General features: G+C 42.2%; 2 protein-coding genes across 5 annotated transcripts; both read left to right on the forward strand.

Moving 5' to 3' along the window:
• Window positions 1-1,680: 1,680 nt before the first annotated feature.
• On the forward strand, window positions 1,681-13,903 carry LOC138198258 (ran GTPase-activating protein 1-like). Of its 4 annotated transcripts, none has more exons than XM_069149576.1 (16): window positions 1,681-1,780; window positions 2,791-2,910; window positions 3,030-3,157; window positions 3,584-3,643; window positions 3,859-4,038; window positions 4,504-4,638; window positions 4,988-5,146; window positions 6,226-6,339; window positions 6,710-6,809; window positions 7,067-7,151; window positions 9,548-9,704; window positions 9,959-10,075; window positions 10,166-10,271; window positions 11,081-11,169; window positions 11,617-11,738; window positions 13,104-13,903. In XM_069149576.1, the coding sequence occupies exons 2-16, from the start codon at window positions 2,799-2,801 to the stop codon at window positions 13,183-13,185; spliced, it is 1,746 nt and encodes a 581-aa protein (XP_069005677.1). In that variant the 5' UTR covers window positions 1,681-1,780; window positions 2,791-2,798; the 3' UTR covers window positions 13,186-13,903. The 4 variants fall into 4 exon arrangements, with proteins under 4 accessions (XP_069005677.1, XP_069005680.1, XP_069005679.1 ...); XM_069149579.1 differs by having other exon boundaries at window positions 11,617-11,781; window positions 13,104-13,192; XM_069149578.1 differs by lacking the exon at window positions 1,681-1,780 and adding an exon at window positions 1,811-1,830.
• Window positions 13,904-14,688: 785 nt separating this feature from the next.
• Window positions 14,689-20,141, forward strand: chadla (chondroadherin-like a). Its single transcript, XM_069148814.1, has 10 exons — window positions 14,689-14,847; window positions 15,199-15,393; window positions 15,472-15,627; window positions 15,794-15,939; window positions 16,816-17,054; window positions 17,202-17,464; window positions 17,890-18,226; window positions 18,349-18,701; window positions 19,326-19,492; window positions 19,674-20,141. The coding sequence occupies exons 1-10, from the start codon at window positions 14,689-14,691 to the stop codon at window positions 19,981-19,983; spliced, it is 2,325 nt and encodes a 774-aa protein (XP_069004915.1). The 3' UTR covers window positions 19,984-20,141.
• The last annotated feature ends 425 nt before the right edge of the window (window positions 20,142-20,566 follow it).

Genomic DNA, 20,566 nt, shown 5'->3' on the forward strand with positions numbered 1-20,566 from the left:
GACGGAGCCTTGAGGGACACCAGTAGTGAGAGGACAAGGTTCAGACACAGATCCTCTCCAAGTTACCCGGTAAGTGTGGTCGTTGAGGGAGGATGAGAACAGGGAGAGAGCAGAGCCTGAGACACCGAGGTCCACATTTATATGAAGTGGAATGATCCTTTAGCTTTCCAAACATTCACAGTCCCCTAATAACTGTACGTTATTAATTTATTTGGTCTCGGTTTGTTCTGTTCTGTTTATGTCGTTGTTCTTGTGCTGTAAGATTAAGGGGTGTCACTACATATTGTTCTTCTACTATGTTTTGTACTTATTATATGTAGTAATTTGTTTTTAATAATATTGAGGGCTCTTTGGTTGGCGCTGGTTGATCACGTGACTACTTTTTTTTCAGGAAATATTATCTTTAATTAAAATTGAAATAAAAAAAATAAAAATAATTTTAAAAAACAATATGAGTGCTGCAATAACCATAAACAAGGGCATGGCACTTCACAGTCAGCTCCTTAAACCCTTAGGACACTTACAAACCCTACTTAAATCATTTTCATCCAAATCTTTACGATGCTATTTCCTCAGGAAGATCTAACAGATTGTTTGTTTCAGTCAGTCACTTTACAATCTTCACCAAACTAGATACCATTTCTAAGTTTACACCGTTTGCCGTTTGCTTATTCCATGACAAATGTGCATGAAACTCAGTTTTCCTAAAAGTTTTGGGAAAATAGTCAAAATTTAATTATGTCAAATGCAGTTTCTAACTGAAGAATGATTTTGATGCTTACTATTTTTTTTAAACTTATGATGGTGAAGAGTGAACAGTTGTTTAAGGTGCAAACCATTAAGTCTAGGACACGAAACTTCGGACAAATACTCCACTAACTTGCTTGGGAAATCATAGGCGTGACACTTAATTGTCACTAACATTGCAATGACTTTGTCCCTTTCTGTTATCGCAATAAAGTACAATAGAAGAAAATGACTCAATTATTATAATCTGTATTTAGCTTACTTTATCCACCATACGATAATAATATAATACGTATAATAATATACAATTACAGACTTAACAAACTGGTTAAGAAGGCCGGCTCCATCATCGGCTACAAACTGGACAGCCTGGAAAAGGTGGTGGAGAGGAGGACGCTGAACAAACTATTATCCATATTGGATAATCCTGACCACCCTCTCCACCACCTGCTGCAGGGACAGAGGAGCACTTTCTCCAAAAGACTCCTCCAGCTCCGCTGTCACAAGGACAGATACAGGAGATCATTCCTGCCGACCGCAATAAGACTGTACAATAACTCACCTCTGGCAAAATCCATCACACAACAATAACACTGTTGACTGTGTTTCTTGGTTGTTTGTATATAATATATATAGATATATATACTGTACTGTATATACTGTGCATTTTATATTTAATATTTTTTTACTACTATTTTATTGCTTTTCTATTATTCTATTATTATCTTATTGCTTCCTGTATGCTGCTGTAGCGAAAAAAACAACAACATTCCCCTCGGGGATTAATAAAGTAACTATAACCTAACCTATACAGCCAGTAGTCCCACAGACAGAATTCGGGCTTTGAAGGAAGAAACGATTATTTAAAGAAGTCCGTGAACGCACCGCTGTAGTCCCATAGAACTACACGTCCCTTGTCTCACTGCTCTGCGGTCGTCAAGTCGGCGAGTGTGCCGGATTTGGTTTTGAACAGCGGGGGCGAGCGGGAGCGTGTCACCGTACCGGATTTAATCATCAGCGGAGCAGTGTTGTGGTAATGACTGTATTAATTTCTACTACGGAGTGGACGAACATGCAGCCGAGGTATGGGTCGGGCCTTCTTGCGGGTACCAAACTCAACCCGCGGACCGGACAAACGGGCGGTGTAGGTGGACTAACGTTAACCGACGAGGCCGGGTTACAAGCACGCTCTGTCCCACGTTAATGTGCCCGTGCTAGCTCGCTGATAAAGTCCCCTCTCCTCTCCTCTTCCTCGTTATAATCTCTTAACCAAAGAGCGAGTCAAAGGTTTATTGTATTTACTACTAAAACGCTCGACTACGGTTGTTATTTATATAATGAGCACGTGAGGTACTCCTGAGCCGTTGCCAATAACGACCACGTCGGCTCTACGGACGTCAAACCGTGACGGCGCCGATAGGTGGGTTAGCATTACCTTAGCAGCAGTCGGCTAATACGCCGATTGCGTCCATGTGGAACAGGTGTCCAAACAACTTTTAGTCCCGGTGGGTGTTGGCCCGTCAAGAAGTGTCCGGCTTCACCACGTTGTTTTAAGTCAAACTGAACTAATGTCCCACACGGAAGCTCCAGGATTCGTCCCTAACCTACATACAGTCTGCATGCTGTTTACAGTATAGAGACGTGTTCAAATTCTACAATCACATCTGAGCTCAGTAGTGGAAGAAGTAGTTAAAAAAAAAAATTAAAAAAAAAATACCAATGCATTAATGTAATAATACTTCATTACAAGTAAAAGTCTTGTATTAAAAATCCAACTGAAGCAAAAGTATTAGCAAAAATATCATGACATCAGATAACTTGGTGTCTTTCTACTAGTACTGTCTGAGCTGCACTGTATCACACAGCAGGTGTAAGTACTGGTGGACTAATCCTTCCATTAAAAACAAAGTAGGTAAAGCCAGCATGTGCGTAAATAGCTGTATGTTTTGGACATCAGTTTTGTCACTGGATAAAAACTGTTTGCGGATACTATGGTTTGTTATGAATGAGAATTAAAAAGTAAATGATGTGTTTGGCCCTTAGGTGCCCCGATGGCGTCAGACATTGTTGCGCAGTTGGCAGACTCTCTGGCCAAGACCGGAGTCGAGGATGGAGAGCTGAGTTACAAAGGCCAGGGGAGGAAGCTGGATGATGCCCAGTCAGGTGAGTGTCAGCTGGCAACTGTGAGTACTGTAATGATTTTTCAATCTAAGATCTTAACTCTTTGCATTTCATTAATTATTATTATCATAATCACACTTGACCCTCCTTCCCCTCTCCAGTGGAGGAGATGGTGCAGGAGATCCAGGACTTCGACGGTTTACAGGCTCTGAGGCTGGAGGGAAACACTGTAGGTGTTGCGGCAGCGCAGGCCATCGCTAAAGCCCTGGAGACAAAGAGCGACTTCAAGGTTTGGAGTTTTTACTCATGACCTTTTTCAGCACTTTTGTTTCGAATGATACAGTCACACTCATCTCACTACCAGGACATTTAATTTTTCTCAGTAAATATGAGCTGATTCAAGTTCTTTCAATCCAAAGTAATGTCAACAAACTACTGAGGATATAAAAAGAAACATAACTGTGAAAAGCTGGAATGAGGGAATGTTTTATCAATTTATCATTTATTATTATTATCAAGGGATTATTAAAATATCTGCTGTTTATTTTTTATTTTGATCGATTAGTCTTTTTTTTCTTCCAGCTGGAATATATTGGACAACAGATTGAACATGAGTGTGTTTAACAGCTCTTTATTTCTTTAATTAGTGGGATATAATCACAATTGTCTCTTGGCTGACATTGACACTGTTTACCTTCTCCTCTCTCCCTCTCAGCGCTGTTATTGGAGTGATATGTTCACTGGTCGTCTGCGCTCTGAGATCCCGGCTGTGCTGGTAATGCACTTGTTCTGCTGTACTCTTGTCCACGTCACATCAAGTTCAGGCTTCCAGTCAGAACTTGTTGAGATATGTTCACTCTACTGGTGTGGCTCGTCTCCTGAATTGTTACACACAGTAGCATACAGCCTGTGGTCAGTTAGTCTTTGTTTTGATCCAGTGCCTTGCTTATCCCACCATTTCTTTTGTCCCTTTCTCTCTTTGTGTTGTAGAATTCACTGGGTGATGCTCTGATGCTGGCGGGTGCCAGGCTTACTGTTTTAGACCTCAGCGACAATGCGTTTGGACCAGATGGAGTGAAGGGCATTGAGAATTTGCTCAAGAGCACCTCCTGCTTCACATTGCAGGAGCTACGGCTCAACAACTGTGGCATGGGCATCGGAGGTGGCAAGGTAAGTCCGGAGACGAAAACAAAAATCAATACAGTTGAGCAACTGAATTTTGCGTTCAGTTGCACTGCAGTGGTGACAAGATGCTGCAGCGCAACACAATTGTGATTGGACCTTGTGCAGATATTTTTCTTGGGCCCCTCCCCTCACCTGAAACGTCCCACACACATGGCAGCGCTCATTGGTCAAACAAATTTGCATTTCCCAACCTGCTGTCTTCATAATTTGCAGTTGAAAAAGGGTAATAAACCGCAACATATCACCATATATGTAACTTATCGAAATACTCAGCATAACACAAAATGTTTAAAATCACAATGATTTGTATTGTGAGGCATCTGGTGATTCCCACCGCTGTGAGACATGTCTGCCTACATTGTTTGATAACGTCATTGTTAGGAATAAAGAGACAAGGAACCAAAATTGTCAAGTTATATAAATACTTTCCACACATTTTGGACTCCTTAGATCTTGGCTGCTTCATTGATCCAGTGCCATAAAAAATCCAGTGCAGAAGGAACCCCCCTCAGCCTGAAGGTGTTTGTTGCAGGGAGGAACCGACTGGAGAACGATGGAGCCACTGCCCTCGCTCAGGCCTTCCAGGTACAGTACTAACTACTCCTTCACGGAGGGATTTGCGGAAACACAGCAGAGTGTGAAAAATACAACACTGATATGTTTCATTTTTATGCCATCGGAGCAGTTGTTGAGCGTACATCTTTTAATCATTGAACAGAGAATTTACTACAGCTTGCCCTCCTGACCGACTTTACATCATTATTTTAAATATTGCTCTGGTCAGTTTATATTGCTGGCAGATTATATTGTCACATGGCTTGACTGTTGTGCTTTGAAGCTGTAAGAGTCTGTTTTTGTAGACTGCTGCTATTCTCTGTATGAATGTTGTGTGACTGTGTAAATAGAGTCTTACAATGACAGTTTGTGTTCCCAGTTGATGGGCAGCCTGGAGGAGGTTCACATGCCCCAGAATGGCATCAATCACCCTGGTGTGACAGCGCTGGCCTCAGCCATGCAGCACAACACAGGACTCCGAATCCTCAACCTCAACGACAACACCTTCACTGAAAAGGGGGCTATCGCCATGGCTCAGGTACGGAGACGTAACTGATCAGTATCATCACATGTAGTTGCAATCCTGACAGTGAAATGCTCATTGTTAAAATGATTGTTGAAACAAATAATAATAATAAAATTCTCCAAAACTAGCTGAAAGACACAAATTCCAAACATAGTAATTTATTATTATTGATCTTATGATAAAGTAAAACAGTTGCATTATTACACATCCAGCGTACTCAGAGCATCATTTGAAGTCATGTCTGTCAAACACCTTCATCAGTCTATAAGATTTTTCCCCTCATGATGGGGGGAAAGCAGAAAATGGAAATTAAATGAAAGCCTCACTCAGTAATTCTATGCTTGTACACTTTCAGACTTAATATAATAGTAGAATTCTCTATGTAATGAATGATTAAAAGAATAGGATAATGACAAGGGACTTCATGGTGAGCATCACCTGTACTCCCAGAGGTTATTATTTAAGGCCTGAACAGCAAAATACGATTTAAAATCCATCAGTGTAGCCTGTAAGATAATAAAATGCACTCTTCTATGTTTATGTTGTTACTTTTGCGTTCACTGTTGTTTGCAAGGGGTGCCACTGTTCCCTGTTTTGCACCATGTTATAGATGCTATACTGTATGAGCATTACTATTTCCATAAACGTTCTGTTATGTCTGAATGAAGCCGAAAGGTATTCTGTTCCAGCAAACAATCACACTTAACAAATAGATTAGACTACCAATGTTCAGCCATGTTCTGAGCCCCGTCAGAGAAGAGCTAAAAACAGACTAATTGTGTTATTGTTGTTGTTTTGTCTATTTATTTATTTTTATCTATAAAAAAAAAAAAAAAAATTGCCAGAAAACAATGAGCTTAAAGAGGCACTAGACTGTTTTTGATGCATCTGAAGATGATTTTTACATTTACGTTGGAGAGGGATTTTTAACATGAGATCAAAATCGGTAATTCTGCTGGCTGAGAATTTTTGCTGCCTTTTAAAAAAAAAAAAGCTGTACATCACCATCAGTTTTACTTGTGCTAATAATTCTCATTTCACGGTAAGATGTTGGTGAAGCTGCAGTAAATAATGCGCGTGTGTCCTCACAGGCTCTGAAACACGTACGCAGCATCCAGGTAATAAACTTTGGAGACTGTCTGGTACGACCAGCAGGAGCCAAAGCAATTGCAGAAACGGTATCGGAGGGGCTACCAATCCTCAAGGTGAGTGGTCCGAACACACCGGAGCTGTCAGTACCTCTCCAAATAATAATTTGTTGACCTGTATGGTGATGGTGATGGTGATGATGATGATGTTGTTGTTGGCAGAGAGGCAGAGTCACTGTCAATGTTGTGAGCCTTCACACGTGTGTGTGTGTGTGTGTGTGTGTGTGTGTGTGTGTGTGTGTGTGTGTGTGTGTGTGTGTGTGTGTGTGCGTGTGCGTCTTTTAACAATCTGCATGTAACTTGACCATAAATCTGTGAACTTTGACCATCTTTATCCTAAATTTATTGTGACAGGACTTTTATACTCCTTAGTTTTTGTTTGACATTTTTATTCTCTCCTGAGTAAATATTTTGTTTCGTTCAACAGGAACTCAATCTGTCGTATGGTGAGATTACAGAGGAAGCTGCTCTGGCCGTGGCGCAGGCAGTAAAGGACAAAGACCAGCTGGTGAAACTGGACCTAAATGGTACAACTGATGAACATTGTGAATTATTTTTTTTTAATGTAGGATTCACGTTTTTACCAAGGTGCAGATAGCTGCTGTCATTTTCATGAAACCAAAAATCAATTTCAAAGTATTTCTATCAGTGACTTCAGAAGAGTAGATGACTGATTATCTCTAGTTCTTCTGCTTTCCATTGTATTTGTAGACACCGTATGTAGAGAGTTTCTTGACATTTAATTTGGCTTCTCTGACTGTAAAACGTTCTCTTTGGTTTTCAGGTAACTGCCTCGGAGAGGATGGCTGCAAAGCTTTGAAGGACGCTATGGAAGGCATGAATATGAGCGAGCTTCTAGGATCACTCAGGTAATCACAACATACTTTAACTTCTGTGTTGTAATTATAAAACCCGTCTGTCCTTCCTCTGCCCTGTTCAGACCTGGCATCAACATGCCTTCTAGGTGATCCTATCAAAGTACATCTGTTCACTCTGGGCATCGTCATGCGTCTCCACGTGTGCTCTGTATGCAGACGAACATGTACATCATGTAAATATATAAGTAAATAAACACGTGAACACGCTCAGAAACACAAGGAAAGAGTTTACAAAATGGGACGTCATTGCTCACTGGATTAAATGAGACTTTAAATATATATTGTAGCGTGATGTAAATTTAATTTGTGAGGATTAGATCTTGCTCTCGTTATTAGAAGGGGCACCAGTCCAATATTGGATAAATTATCAATGTAAAATCAATATAAAATCAGTCAATCATAATCTAAACCGGAATTCTCGTATCGGAACTCAAATCCTTTGATATACTCAGAAAGTTGCAAAAGGAGGAGTTTATTGCATAACTTCACAGTAAATGATTAAATGGTAGATATGTTTATATTAATGACAATGTACAAATTCCTTCTAATTATTGATGGTGAAGTGAAAGAGGGAATTTAAGACTAAGCTAACGGAGAAAGGATCGAATGAGTGAATCTAGGTCTGTAATGACAAATTGGTACGCCAACCCCAAAGATCAGAACCAGTCAGGTCTTGGAAGATGGAATCGGCACGTCCCGGTCAGGATGGACGTCGGCAAGGTGGCGGCGATCTCGGGTCGGCGATTTCTAATAGTCACTAGTTATAACTTTGATGAATGCTTATAGCTGACCTGGCGCGCGGCGTTAACAACAATAATAATAATAGTGATACTGAATCGTCAAAAATGGGTTGAATTAAGTACTTAATCAGCGAAGTGGCCAAAGTACTTCAAGAAGTTGATTAACTATGTGTGCAAAAGTTGAACAAAAACGAGTATAAAATGACTCGGTCAAAACTTCAAGAACGCTTAAAAGAAAACTGAAAACTCTTAAGAACAAAGACTAAAACAAATCTAAAGGAAAACGAATCTCAAACGAATACAAGAAAACTAAAACGAATCAAATCTGAATGATCAGATGCAGAGGATGGGCAAGGCCCACGTTTGGCACGATTTGATTCAAACTATGTATAAAAGAAGTCCCTTATTTCACTTCACCAACGTAAGATGAGATATATCATTACAACACATCACATTTTAACGATAAGGTCATTCGACCTAATTACTCAGATAGAGAGGTGAAGGAGGCGGAGAGGAGTGAGAGAGAGAGGGGAAGAGATCTGGTGGGTTAGACGATGTTCATTTCTGTAGACTCAGGATATAGTTTAGTGACACCAAAACCTACGACCACATGAGGGAGACGTGGCTCTTCGAGATGTTTCATACTGGCGATCATCTGGCGTCTGGAGAGTACCAACTTTGGAGTCGGTGTGTTGGAGCTGTTGTGACCCGAAAGGGGGTTAAAGGGATGTCCTGTGGTTTTCGGCTGGCAGGATGTTGTTTCCAAAGTGACAGGTTTTATACACCTAAAAGGGTGTATGTGTGGATATCGTCACTTGTGGCAGGAGGTTTGGGTTTTTATGAGGTAAAAGGGGTAATAACAAGAGCCAGAGCAGTTTAACAAAGGTCCACATGTTGTCTCAAGACGTGGGGGTTGAGAATTGGAAGAGGTACATCCAGGGTCAAAAGAGATAACTGGGGAGGACATGTGGTTCTGGCACTTTGAGAAGGATGCCTCAAAGCAGGTATGCTACAACATTTATGACGTATTTTACATTTGTAAATGACTGAACAGGAGAGTAATTCACAACCGGAGCCGACGGTTCAGGCTCAGATCATTGAATTATTCTGGTGGGTTTCTGCATCGCGGTGGACAGATGAACGGTGCAAACTGGCAGCGCTCTTCCATAGTTGTGCGTCTGATGTACAGATGAGATCAACCAAAAGTGATAAAACAAAACCCAGAGGAGGCTTTGGTGAAACAATCATCAGATAGCCAGCCAGTGTTTATATTCAGTAAACTGCTGCTTTATAACCACCAGTTCAGTTTGCAGGTAAATCAGCTGTGCTCAGCAGAATCACGCTGAATGTGTTTTCTAGTAGATTCATCTGTTGCTGATTCGGAGGTGTCGGTTGAGTGTGCGGTCCTTCAGTGTGGCTCTACACACATTTGTGTTCCCACTGCTGAAAGGATGAAATGTGTCCCAGATCACCTCCGAATGTGGTCTGAGCAGATTGGATCAAACTGCTTCCTGGTTGCGTTCACACATGTATCTACAGCTGACCACTTGAGATCAGATTACCCAGAATGCACCTTGGCCCTGCAAAAAGATGCTTCTCCTCCCAGAGCAGAATCCTCACTCAAGTGTGTTTCTAAATGTTCCTCAGTGACGATGACGGGGAGCAGGAGGATGATGAGGACGACGACGAGGACGACGACGAGGAGGATAATGAAGATGAAGAAGAAGTGGATGAGGAGGAGGAGGAGGAGGAAGAAGAGGAGGGAGAGGAAGAAGAGGAGGACGAGGAAAGCAGTGGCAACAAGGTTAGATAAATAAGTGTGTGTGATGCGTTGCAGGATAATGAAGCACTTGAATATCTAAACTTAGATTATTGTTTGACAGCATCCACGTTGTCAGTATTTTATTAATAATGTTGACACGGCACACCAGCATCAGTCTGCTGTGTGTAGATGACATGAGGTCCAATGTAAAAGCCACACGAGCTGTTGTTGAATGCACATGTTTGGCTTGGTTGTTGTGGTTTATTGACATCCCCGTCTCTCTCTGTCCCTCCCAGTTGTCCACCCCTCCACCGGCTCCCCGACCGCCAGATGTCTCCTCCTTCCTCAGCTTCCCGTCCCCCGACAAGCTGCTCAAACTGGGGGCCAAGAGAGCGTTGCTGATCGAGCAGCAGGTAAACAAAGGGATCATCTTTCACCCGCAGAACTGCATCGGTCTGTTCGTGAGAGCGACTGAAGGCTTAAAGAAATGTCTTCCTTTCTAGGTGGACGTGTCGGATGCTACAAAAACGGCTGAAGCTTTCCTCAAAATTGCGTCTGTGTACAAGGAGGAGAATAATGATGTTAAGAACGCAGTGTTGGACAGTATTGGTAAGACACCGACTATCTGTGGATTGGATCACTGTTGTGACTGTGTTACTTCTTGATTTATGCCATTTAGCGTCTTGTAGTTATTTTGTGTTGATGTTGTTTGGTCCTTATATATTGTTTAGTGTTCAACTCCACCTTTTAACTTCAGCTCAGTAAACGATGATATATCATCTTATTTTTGATACAAAAAACTGTGTAAAAGATGCCAGTTTATTATAGATTATTTCTTGGCTGTGTTGTTTTTTTACACTAACATAATTGTTTGTATGTATTAGATAATTTTTTTTATATTGTGTTGAATAATGAGCTTTACAGGTGTTGGTAGGTGGACTTCGTTCCCTTCCAACAAATCCAGCTGTTTCCCCCATTTCTCGTCCCGTTATGCTAAAATAAGATAATTGACTGTCTCTCTTAGCTTCATATTTGTCATACACACATGAGAGTGGTATCCATCTTCTCATTTAACTCTTGGCAAGAAAACAAATGAGCATATTTCACCATAAACAATTTGGCTCCTCGTCTTCTCCTTTTGTTATATTTTTACTGTCCATGTGAACAAGAATAAAATGTCCTAGCGGCTGAGTGACATCATGGTTTGTGGACGCTTCTGCTTTTTGTCTCAACCTCTGCTCAGACTGCATGAACATGTTCTGTGGGATGCTAGGACACAATATATTATATTAATACAATATATTAATAGAATGTTTAAGGGGAATATTTATTTTATTGCTTGATTAGGGCACCAAAAGAAAATAGCCACTTTTCTCTCCGTTTCAATATCGGTTCATAAGATGTTTTTGTTTTAACAGATGGCCTTCTGAGGAAAGCTTTCACCACTCCTTCCTTCCATGGCTACAACTTTGTTTCTTCTTTGTTAGTTCTGCTCGGACTTATCAAGGTAAGGTTTGTTTGGACGTACTCAAAGTTTGCTAAAGTACATAACCTGATAGTGTAGTATGTTCCAAGACTGCACCGATAACAGATGTTCATTACAAATGTTCATGTCCCAGTGGTCTCAAGACTGTGTGGAACTCAGGCGCTGATGTTGATCAAGCAACGCAACTTTTAATCCTGTAACTCAAAGGTCACATCTTTCCCTGCTCCATGCACATCTGTGTGCTGCGCTTCGTTCTTGCGCAACAGTCCGTGAACTTTTTGATCACGCCTCCTATTTTTGTCAATTTCTAATGTGTTTTGTAATCTTTACGCACTTGAGCCTTTTTATTGGATTTTCCATTGTTTTTAATACTCCTGTGTTCTTATCTTCTCCCTTCTGTTCGACTGTCCCTCATCCGTCCCTCATCCGTCCCTCATCCGTCCCTCATCCGTCCTCTGTGCTGCTCAGAGCGAGGACAAGGTCAAGCCTGTGCTCGTGGTTTCTGGCCACCTCCATGCCTTGGAGCACATTGTTCAACAAGACTACTTTCCCCAAGAGAACGTGGCGGTGCTGGAAGCCTTCATGTCCCGGTAAGGACGTGACAGAATGAGCCAATCAACAGGCAGCTTCCAGGTACAAAACGTGAATGAATGTTGTGACGCTGGGGATTTCTCATTTACGTTTTGGAATGGGTTAATACATTTTTTTTTTTAATAATTCAGCCCTTCAGTTCCATTGACGTATATTTAACATAAATATGCAAAGAACTTTAAATGAATAGCCAATAAAGTTTCAGCCGTGATGGATTTCAGTTCCAACTGTGTTACAGTGGTAACTGCTAGTGTTTGATATTACGGATACCAAATTAATAAGGCAGCTTTCATGTCAGAAATACAACAGAAGACCATCTGTTTTGTAGTCTGTTTACACTGCAGCAAATCTCATGTGGTTCTGAACAAGAAATAAGGCCATAATTGGACTTTTTCCATCATGCTGTGATAGGGCTGGATATCGTTAAAAAAAATAACCAAGACGTTGACGTCAGTGTCTGTTCCTGTACAAAACTTTTTTCAATGCCAATTTAAAAAACAAATAAAAACAGTTTAGTAGAATGACATTATAAATTACGGTACGAATCCTTAGTTTTCATGCAAGTGACGTGGAAGAGTGGAACCCACTTTGTTTTCTGTAGCTTCATTTTACAGATGTTCACTGCTAGATGCTAGAATTTACTGTTGTTCAAACGCCTCACATGGAGGCTGTCGGTAGATTTTAGTGACCTCCAGATACAGCAGCACACGCAGCTCAGGTATGTGGCCCAAATCTGTTCAGAAAGAGTAAAATAAGGCGTCCTAATGTGAAATGTACTTACACAAGTTGAAATCAAGTGATTTACTGTACGTGGAGGGGCCGCCCATCTACAGCCATATGGGAAACGCTGTCTCATTGATGCTGATGAGGTTTATCACTGGGTGAAAGTAGCAAAAGTTATGCATTTTAAAATAAAAAAAATATATATAGTGTGGATGTAGCCTAAGTAATGAAGTTAGATTTGACTAATTCAATCAGGGCCATGAAAGTATGGAAGTTCGGTACCCAGCCCAATGCTGCGAGCAGCATGCCTCTGATTTGTGAATAGTTTTCCACACAACATTGGAATGTAATAAAATTAGATTCTTACCTTGCTGAAGAGTTGGTGTACGAGTTGGCACGTTGTTTGCAGCTCTTCCTCAAACATCACCTCGCAGCTTCAGACAGAAGTAAGTGGTATATTTGCTGGGGAACGTTTTCTGCTACACAGTTGGTGCACTGGTAAATATTTACATCAGGAATGTTAAATAGGATTAACTCGAGATAAATTATTTGATGAAGATAGATAAAATACCCGAAACGTATTAAGAAAATAGAAATATAAAGTTGATGGTTAAAACATTGAATTGTGTTCTCATTCACAGGAGCAACAAGGTCCTGGAGTCATGTGGCAATGCAAAGAACAGCCTCCAGTCAACACTGCAGAGAGTCAGGTCTGAGAGCTGAGGACTGTGTACACACACACACACACACACACACACACACACACACACACACACAGACAGAGACAGACAGACAGACAGAACTTTGACTGATCACCGATGGACCCTTGGAAACCATCACACATGAACCCAAATCTGAAGTCCAACCGACGCCTTCGCCCGGGCACAATTGAGTGCGTCACTGCTGTCCGTCACGAGTTCAACTACACACCTTTCTCTGGACGCTGGACTTGACTTGAGTGTTTTTGAAGCAGAATCTGCTCGTATGGGGTGAAGTAGATGAAGCCCTTCATGTACATTCATACAAACAAAGGACAGCACTGACAACTTGGATTTCACCCGGTGTGGTGAAAAAGAAAATGCTTCACTCTCCACATGACCTGAAATCTGGTTAGTGACTCTGGACTGCTCGAAGCACAAATTCCACTATGAAGCAAACCAGATAAGCTGTTATCAGGATTAATCTGAACTTCAAACTATCAGCTAGTGTGTTTTCTATTTCATATTTACCTTTAACTATTCTCTTTTATATTCCATGTTTACTAAATATACAAATATGGTCAAATGATGATGTTCTGAAAATATTGGACGGAGAAACATGACCAAATTAAGGCTGTAAAATAAAACGATCAAAAGGGATGAAATGAACTGTATTGTCTGCCTTTGATGGTGCCGGTTACAAAGGTTTTGGAAATGTATTGCAAAATTAAAATCATTTGAGTGCTCGATGTCTTCTACAATCATTGCATATTGTCTGCGTACAGTTTTCATTTGAAAACTATAATAATTCAGTTCATGTAGATAAAAGTATTTGAAAACTGTACAAGACAACAGCTATAAAAGCAGCTGGACTGTTTTCATTGCCATCATTTCCAGATATTGTATTTTGTTTTGAAACCAGCTTTGGGTGTCGAACCAAATATAGTTGAAGTTAGTTTCATATATCAACATGTACGGTTGCTTGCTTCTTGTGTTCCAGCCTCCAAGTCGTCAGAAAATGTAGTGCCAATGTGTTAATTTGCAGTGAAGGGGCACAGGGGTCAGAGGTCACCGTGAAGAATTTGCCAGATGCTCGTTTGTTAGCCTGCTGGAACCTCAGACTAAATGTTGGACACACTCCGGGTGGTATAAAGTCCTCGGCAGAGAACTGAACCCTGAACTGGCGGATTCATACACGATCCGTCTATAATTCATGTTCCCAGGGGAGCTGTGACGTCGGGACATTCTGCTTGAAGGTAGGCCAATGTTTGTTTTTGTTTTTAATTGAGTTTGGGTTTTGAATCAAGATTTGTTTTGGATGTTAGACTCCGCAAAAGAGTTCTCGCTTGATGAGCTGACATTTAGTTTCGGTCCAGATATAAGTTATTGAGTATTAAATACAGAGTTATTTTAGGAATAGCACCGAAACGCTGCAAATAAGTGATGCTCAGAATAATCTGCGTGTTGCCGCGACGATTCCCAAAGCTTTGACTTGTTTTCCTATTTCTGACCCGTTTTACTGTCACAGATGCTGCTCCTCTCTGCTGCCGTCCTCCTGCTGACTTTAACTCCGAGTTTACCCGCGGAGGCAAGAAAATGTCCCAGAGAGTGCAGCTGTGACTTCGCCAAACTCACCGTAGCCTGCGCTGGCAAGAACCTAACGGAGATTCCCCCGACTATAGACGAGGTGAGCAGTTCGAGGGCTGAGTAGAGCCTCCTTTTCACCACACACGGCTGGTAAATGACAGCTGTGGACTACTTGGTCAATTTTATCCACCCAAAATGAACTATAGGTAAATTACAGTTTACTTAAGACAGCTTGCATGCGTTCTTCATGCTGTACAGATATACCAAAGGCTCTACCGCATACTGAAATAACCTCTACCCGGTAGGCTTGCTTATTAGGTGCATGGTTGTCCATCCCATTATCAGAAATACACAATTCCACTCGGGGTCCTTCTAATTTCAGTCCAGTCTGATGATTGTGTGTCACCGCTGCCTCATGCAGATCATCCATTTTGTTTAATCGCTGCCGCAGGTTACACTGAAACTCGACCTGAAGAACAACAACCTGCAGGTGCTGCCCAGGAGAGCCTTCGTGCAGACGCCCTACCTCACCCACCTCAACCTGCAGCGCTGCAACATCATCATGGTGAAGGAGGGCGCCTTCCGCACGCTCGGCCGCGTGGTCTCCCTCAACCTGGCTTACAACAAAATCAACATCCTTTACCAGGTAAGATCCGAGGCTGAAACTAAACCACGGACCTTTCAGATGTGGAGATACAAGGTTCTCTTGTTTTCTCTGTTGCAGGAGTCCTTTGACGGCCTCTCCTCTCTGAAGGAGCTGCATCTGGACCACAACCGTGTGGAGGAGATCCAACCTGGAGCCTTCTCTCAGCTCGGCTTCCTCAACATGCTGGCCCTCACCCACAACCAGCTGGTTTACATCCCCAACATGGCCTTCCAGGTACTCAGCATTACGGGGAAACACTTATAGTCAGCAACACAGACACTGGCAGAAATTCAAGAAGCTGTTGCAGACACACGCTCCACAATTAAGGAAGAGTCTGATTGGTTTGTTGTACTGCAAATCTGATCTTTCGTAACCAAGACTAATCTGACTCCTCTTTAAGGGTCTGCAAAACATCAAGTGGCTTCGTCTTAGCCACAACTCCCTGAACAACCTGGCAACTGAGGCGTTCGCTGGACTCTTCACCCTCAGCCGCCTCAGCCTGGATCACAACGAGCTGCAGTTCTTCCCCACACAGACGATGACCAGGTGGGACTTTCTGAAGGATTATTATGGGCATTATATAGGTGTTATTTTTGATATTCTAATGAAAATGTTGCAAATACTGACCAGTATGAGACCAGGAAGAGAAATAAGGATCCTTGGATTGTCACTTAGATGAAGTGGTTCCTCCTGTTTGAATTACATTTGATGAAGAACAACAGTGTCCAGCTGTTTTAGAAAATTATTTTGCCTTTTATTTTTCAAGTATATATTTGTGAGCCGTTTGTAAACAAATTAGCTTTAAATTAAAATACCACAAATTAGATGCTGCTGTGAACCAGCAAATAATTGTCCCCCTAAGAGTGTTATTGTTATTTTCTTTAATTTTTTTAATTGTGGATAATAAGACACAGTAGAGAATCACAATAACAGGTCGATACAAACTAGAAAACTTCTAGAGGAACATTTGAAAGACAATAGAGGAAGAATCAGTACAACAACATATCTGACATCAGTCACCTTTAAAACCTGACTGATGTGTCAGCCAGATGATATTTGCCAATCACAGATAAATCAGTATCAATATACATGTTGGCCGATATGCGCCAATATGAAAACTTTTTTTTACAAAACATAATGGAGAAAAAGATGCTTGGGATAACTTCTATTTGTTTTTCTTTCTCGATCCCAGCAAAAAAAAAATCCCGCCTCTATTACATTTTAATGTCACAAGTGTCAAAGTTGTTTGATAAACACATTTAAGAAATCAATGCATTATTTATTGATCTATTTTCATGACATATTGAATTCTGTTTTGTTTTTTTATCCTCTAATATCGGTATCGGCCCCAAAGATCCAGATTAAATTTGTCTCGTTTTGTATCGGTCATCGTTTTTACTTCATTCTCTCCGACCTGTAAAGACTCGGTGAGGTCACACGCCTGGACATGAGCCACAACGCCATGATCTACCTCGGGGAAGAATCCGTCTCCATGGCGAAGCTCAGATACCTCTACCTGGACCACATGTCCCTCCAGGACCTGTCGGACCAGGCTTTGTCCGGAGCACCTCTCCTCTCCCACCTGGACCTCAGCCACAACCAGCTTCGTAACCTGGAGCCCCTTTCAGGACCCAAAGAGCTCGTCAGCCTCAACCTGACTGGTACAACTCGGTTCTAAAATTCGTCACTGACTAAAACTTGCTGAGAGGATTGTAAGCTGTCATTTTTACAATCAAACTGGCTGAAAATGTATGATAGTGGCTCGTTTGTCATCTCTACATGCTGAACGACAATCCTCTTTCTTAAAGGCAACCCGGTCTACTGTAACTGCTACATGCGGCCCCTGAAGGACTGGGCGAGAGTTGGTGGTGTGAAGCTGCTGGGAGCCTGTGCTGGACCTCCTCACCTCTCTGATGAGCCGCTGCAGGCGGTGGCTCCTCTGGATTTGCGCTGCCGCAGCAGGGGGGAGGCGCTGACGGAGGAGGATGACGAGAGCACGGGAAGCGTCCCGCCCACGGCCACAGCCAAACCCAAGCAGAAAGCCAAGTGTCCGCTTAGCTGTGAATGTGATGTGAGCGTCGTTTTTTTGTTGGAAAAAAATTAAAGAAAACAACACTGCAGATAGACCCGGTTGGCAGTTAGCTGGTGATCACAGTGGTGCATTTAAATGCTAAAGAGCCACATATTTTCCCCAGGGGATAGTGGAGAGCAAAAACAATGCTTCAAGGAGGTAATCATTGAACTGACCTTCATCAGGTGGACAGAATCTTCCAATTAATACAAATGCACAGGCAACTGTTCAGTAACAAGTTTATCATATCAGTTTAAAGCACTTTAACAGGTCAAAGTTGTGTTCAGGTTTAATTCTGCTGCCCCCAAGTGGCCAAGAAAGTTGGTTTATACTTAAATAAAATATGGTATTACTTTGCCCACCACTTCTTGTTATTTTTATGAAGATGTTTTGTGAATGTTACATTCATATTTCACCCTCCCCAGGTTGAAGCCCAGCATGCCACGTGTGAGGGTCGGGGTCATACGAAAGTCCCGCGAGGTTTCCCCACCAAGACGCAGCTGCTCGACCTCCGCAGCAACCACTTCCACCACCTTCCTGCCAGCAGCTTCCCGGGCACCGGCCAGGTTATTTCTCTTCACCTGGAGTTTTGCAAAATCCACGAAATCGAAGACGGTGCCTTTCAGGGGATGAAGAGCCTTTTATATTTGTATCTGTCGGACAATGACCTCACATCCTTGGAGCCCAAAGCCTTTGCTGGAGTCCCCAAGCTCACCTACCTCCACCTGGAGGGTAACCGGCTGGCGCAGTTCCCCGGATCAGGTCAGTGGTTTCTCACATTGAGTCTGGCTGCATGTAGATGAAAGAAATTCACTCTGTACGTATGTAAGAAAGTGTGGAACTAACACGTGGATATTTTCTGTCTCTTTCCGTGCCCTCTGTAGCTCTGTCACTCTTACCAAATCTGTTTGTGTTACATCTGGAGCGAAATGCCATCTCCAAGCTGGAGCCCGGGGGTCTGCTGTCCTCAGTGACCCCTACACTCAGAGAGCTGTACTTGAGCAATAACACCATAGCTGTCATCGCCGAGCGCGCTCTGAGCTCTGCTTTACTCGAGAAACTTCACCTGGATTCAAATCAGCTGGGTGAGGTGCCCACCAACGCTCTGCTGGAGGCCCCGAATCTGGAGGAGCTCGACCTGTCGCAGAACCCGATCCGCTGGGTCGGACCAAAGGCCTTCCGGCCCGTATCCCAAAGTCTGAAGAGGCTTTACATGGATGGGATGGGAATGAAGAAGGTACGAGAAACTTTGTATGCGCTAACACGAGCGAGATAAGCTTCCATATCGAAAGTGTTCTTTGCATCGTGTTTATAGTTTCTCCTTTATTTCTTGTGTTTGGTTGTTTTTAAATCTGTTACATCACCTATAGAACAACGTGGAGGTGGCAAACACCAGCCAGGATTATGTTGATTTACACTACATAAGAGAGAATCAAGTCACTGCTGCTTCTCCTTCCCACAACTATCTGTTTAATGATGATTGTTTGACAGTCTGCTGTTACGCTGTACGAGTCAAACGACATCATCGCCTTTCATCGTCTGTGTGACATTCTTCATAGCTGTGAAGACAACCAGGCGACACACACGTTACGGTTCTTTCACATCGGCTGCTGCTTTGATTTAATGGTGTCTGATGTAAGCTCCCTCTCATTGGATGCTTTGAAGATGTCTCTGCCCAGAAGACAGGATGCAGAAACACAAACATGAGGAGTGAGACGAGAATAAAGAGAGATCAATAACGATCACTCATCTCTAAATGGAATCACTGCAACAAATGAAAACCACCGGCCTTCAATATTTCGTGTAGATGTGACTATATGTGAAACTAAGTACTGAAGAGGTGTCATTGGCTACGTGTTAGATGTCGGGGGACGCTCTGCTGGGGTTGGGCTCAGGGCTGAGGGCTCTGACCGTGAGAGGAAACCAGCTGGAGGAGCTTCCTGACCTGAACCCACTTACCGAGCTGGAGGTGGTCGACCTGCAGGACAACCCCCTGCTGTGTGACTGTCCTCTGCTGCCCCTGCGCAGGTCTGTGCACAGTTTACCTGAAATCAGGACTCTCCAAATCATTTCGCAGAGAAGTTTCACACCTTCGGGCACAGGGTGTAAAATCCATGTTCAAAGAATCATCAGCTCACCTCGATCATTAACTGTTCGCATTGTTATCTGAATATGTGCCTCCCTCTGTCTCTTTGTGTCCGCTGCTCAGGTGGATGGAGAAGGTGAGTTTAGAGGTCATTGCAACGTGTGGTCGCCCTCCCGAGCTCAGAGGTCAGAAGCTCCGGGACGTCCAAGTCTTCAAGTCCTGCCCAGAAATCCTCTCTCCTGCAGATGAGAAGGTTGTTTTGAATCCGGCACTTCCGAAAGGGAAGAAACCCAAACCGAGCCAGCTGAAGTCCACAAGATTCAACGGGAAACCTGAAAAGCCGAAAGCTAAACTGGCCAAACCACCCAAGAGACGGCCTCAGAGGAAACCTGTGACACCAAAAATGACCAAGAACAAGAAAACGCTGGAATGAGTCAACATAACAACTTGAGTTTAGTCCGTTTATAGTTTTATTTGTTGTAAAATTAGCCAGAACATCATGTTTATGGGTTTATTTAAAGTGCTCAAGATTACAACTATTTGGATTTTACAACATGCACTCTTTGCTATTCAAGCACAATAAACAGTTCAACACAACTGGCCTGGTCTCAATACTGTAAAGAGATAAAATGTGATACTGATAAAAAAAAAAAAACTTGTTGACGGAGAATAAAACCACATCTGCAACACACAAATAAATCCCGTTGAACTCTGGGTTGAGACTGTTGAGCTCAAAACCATAAAATACCAGATGAATGATAATAGATGCATATATATATATATATGCTTCTATTATCATTCATATATATATATACATATATATGTATATACATATATGCATCTATTATCATACATATATATACATATATATATATGCATCTATTATCATACATATATATATACATATATATATATATGCATCTATTATCATTCATATATATATATATATATACACACACACTAGTTATACTGGTGATATACTAATAAGTGTTGGGTTGAGAGGCAGTGAGGCCTAA

Source organism: Embiotoca jacksoni, unplaced genomic scaffold (genome assembly GCF_022577435.1).
Source record: "Embiotoca jacksoni isolate LCO1_2020_lvr unplaced genomic scaffold, fEmbJac1.0.p SCAF_15, whole genome shotgun sequence".
NCBI lineage: Eukaryota > Metazoa > Chordata > Actinopteri > Embiotocidae > Embiotoca > Embiotoca jacksoni.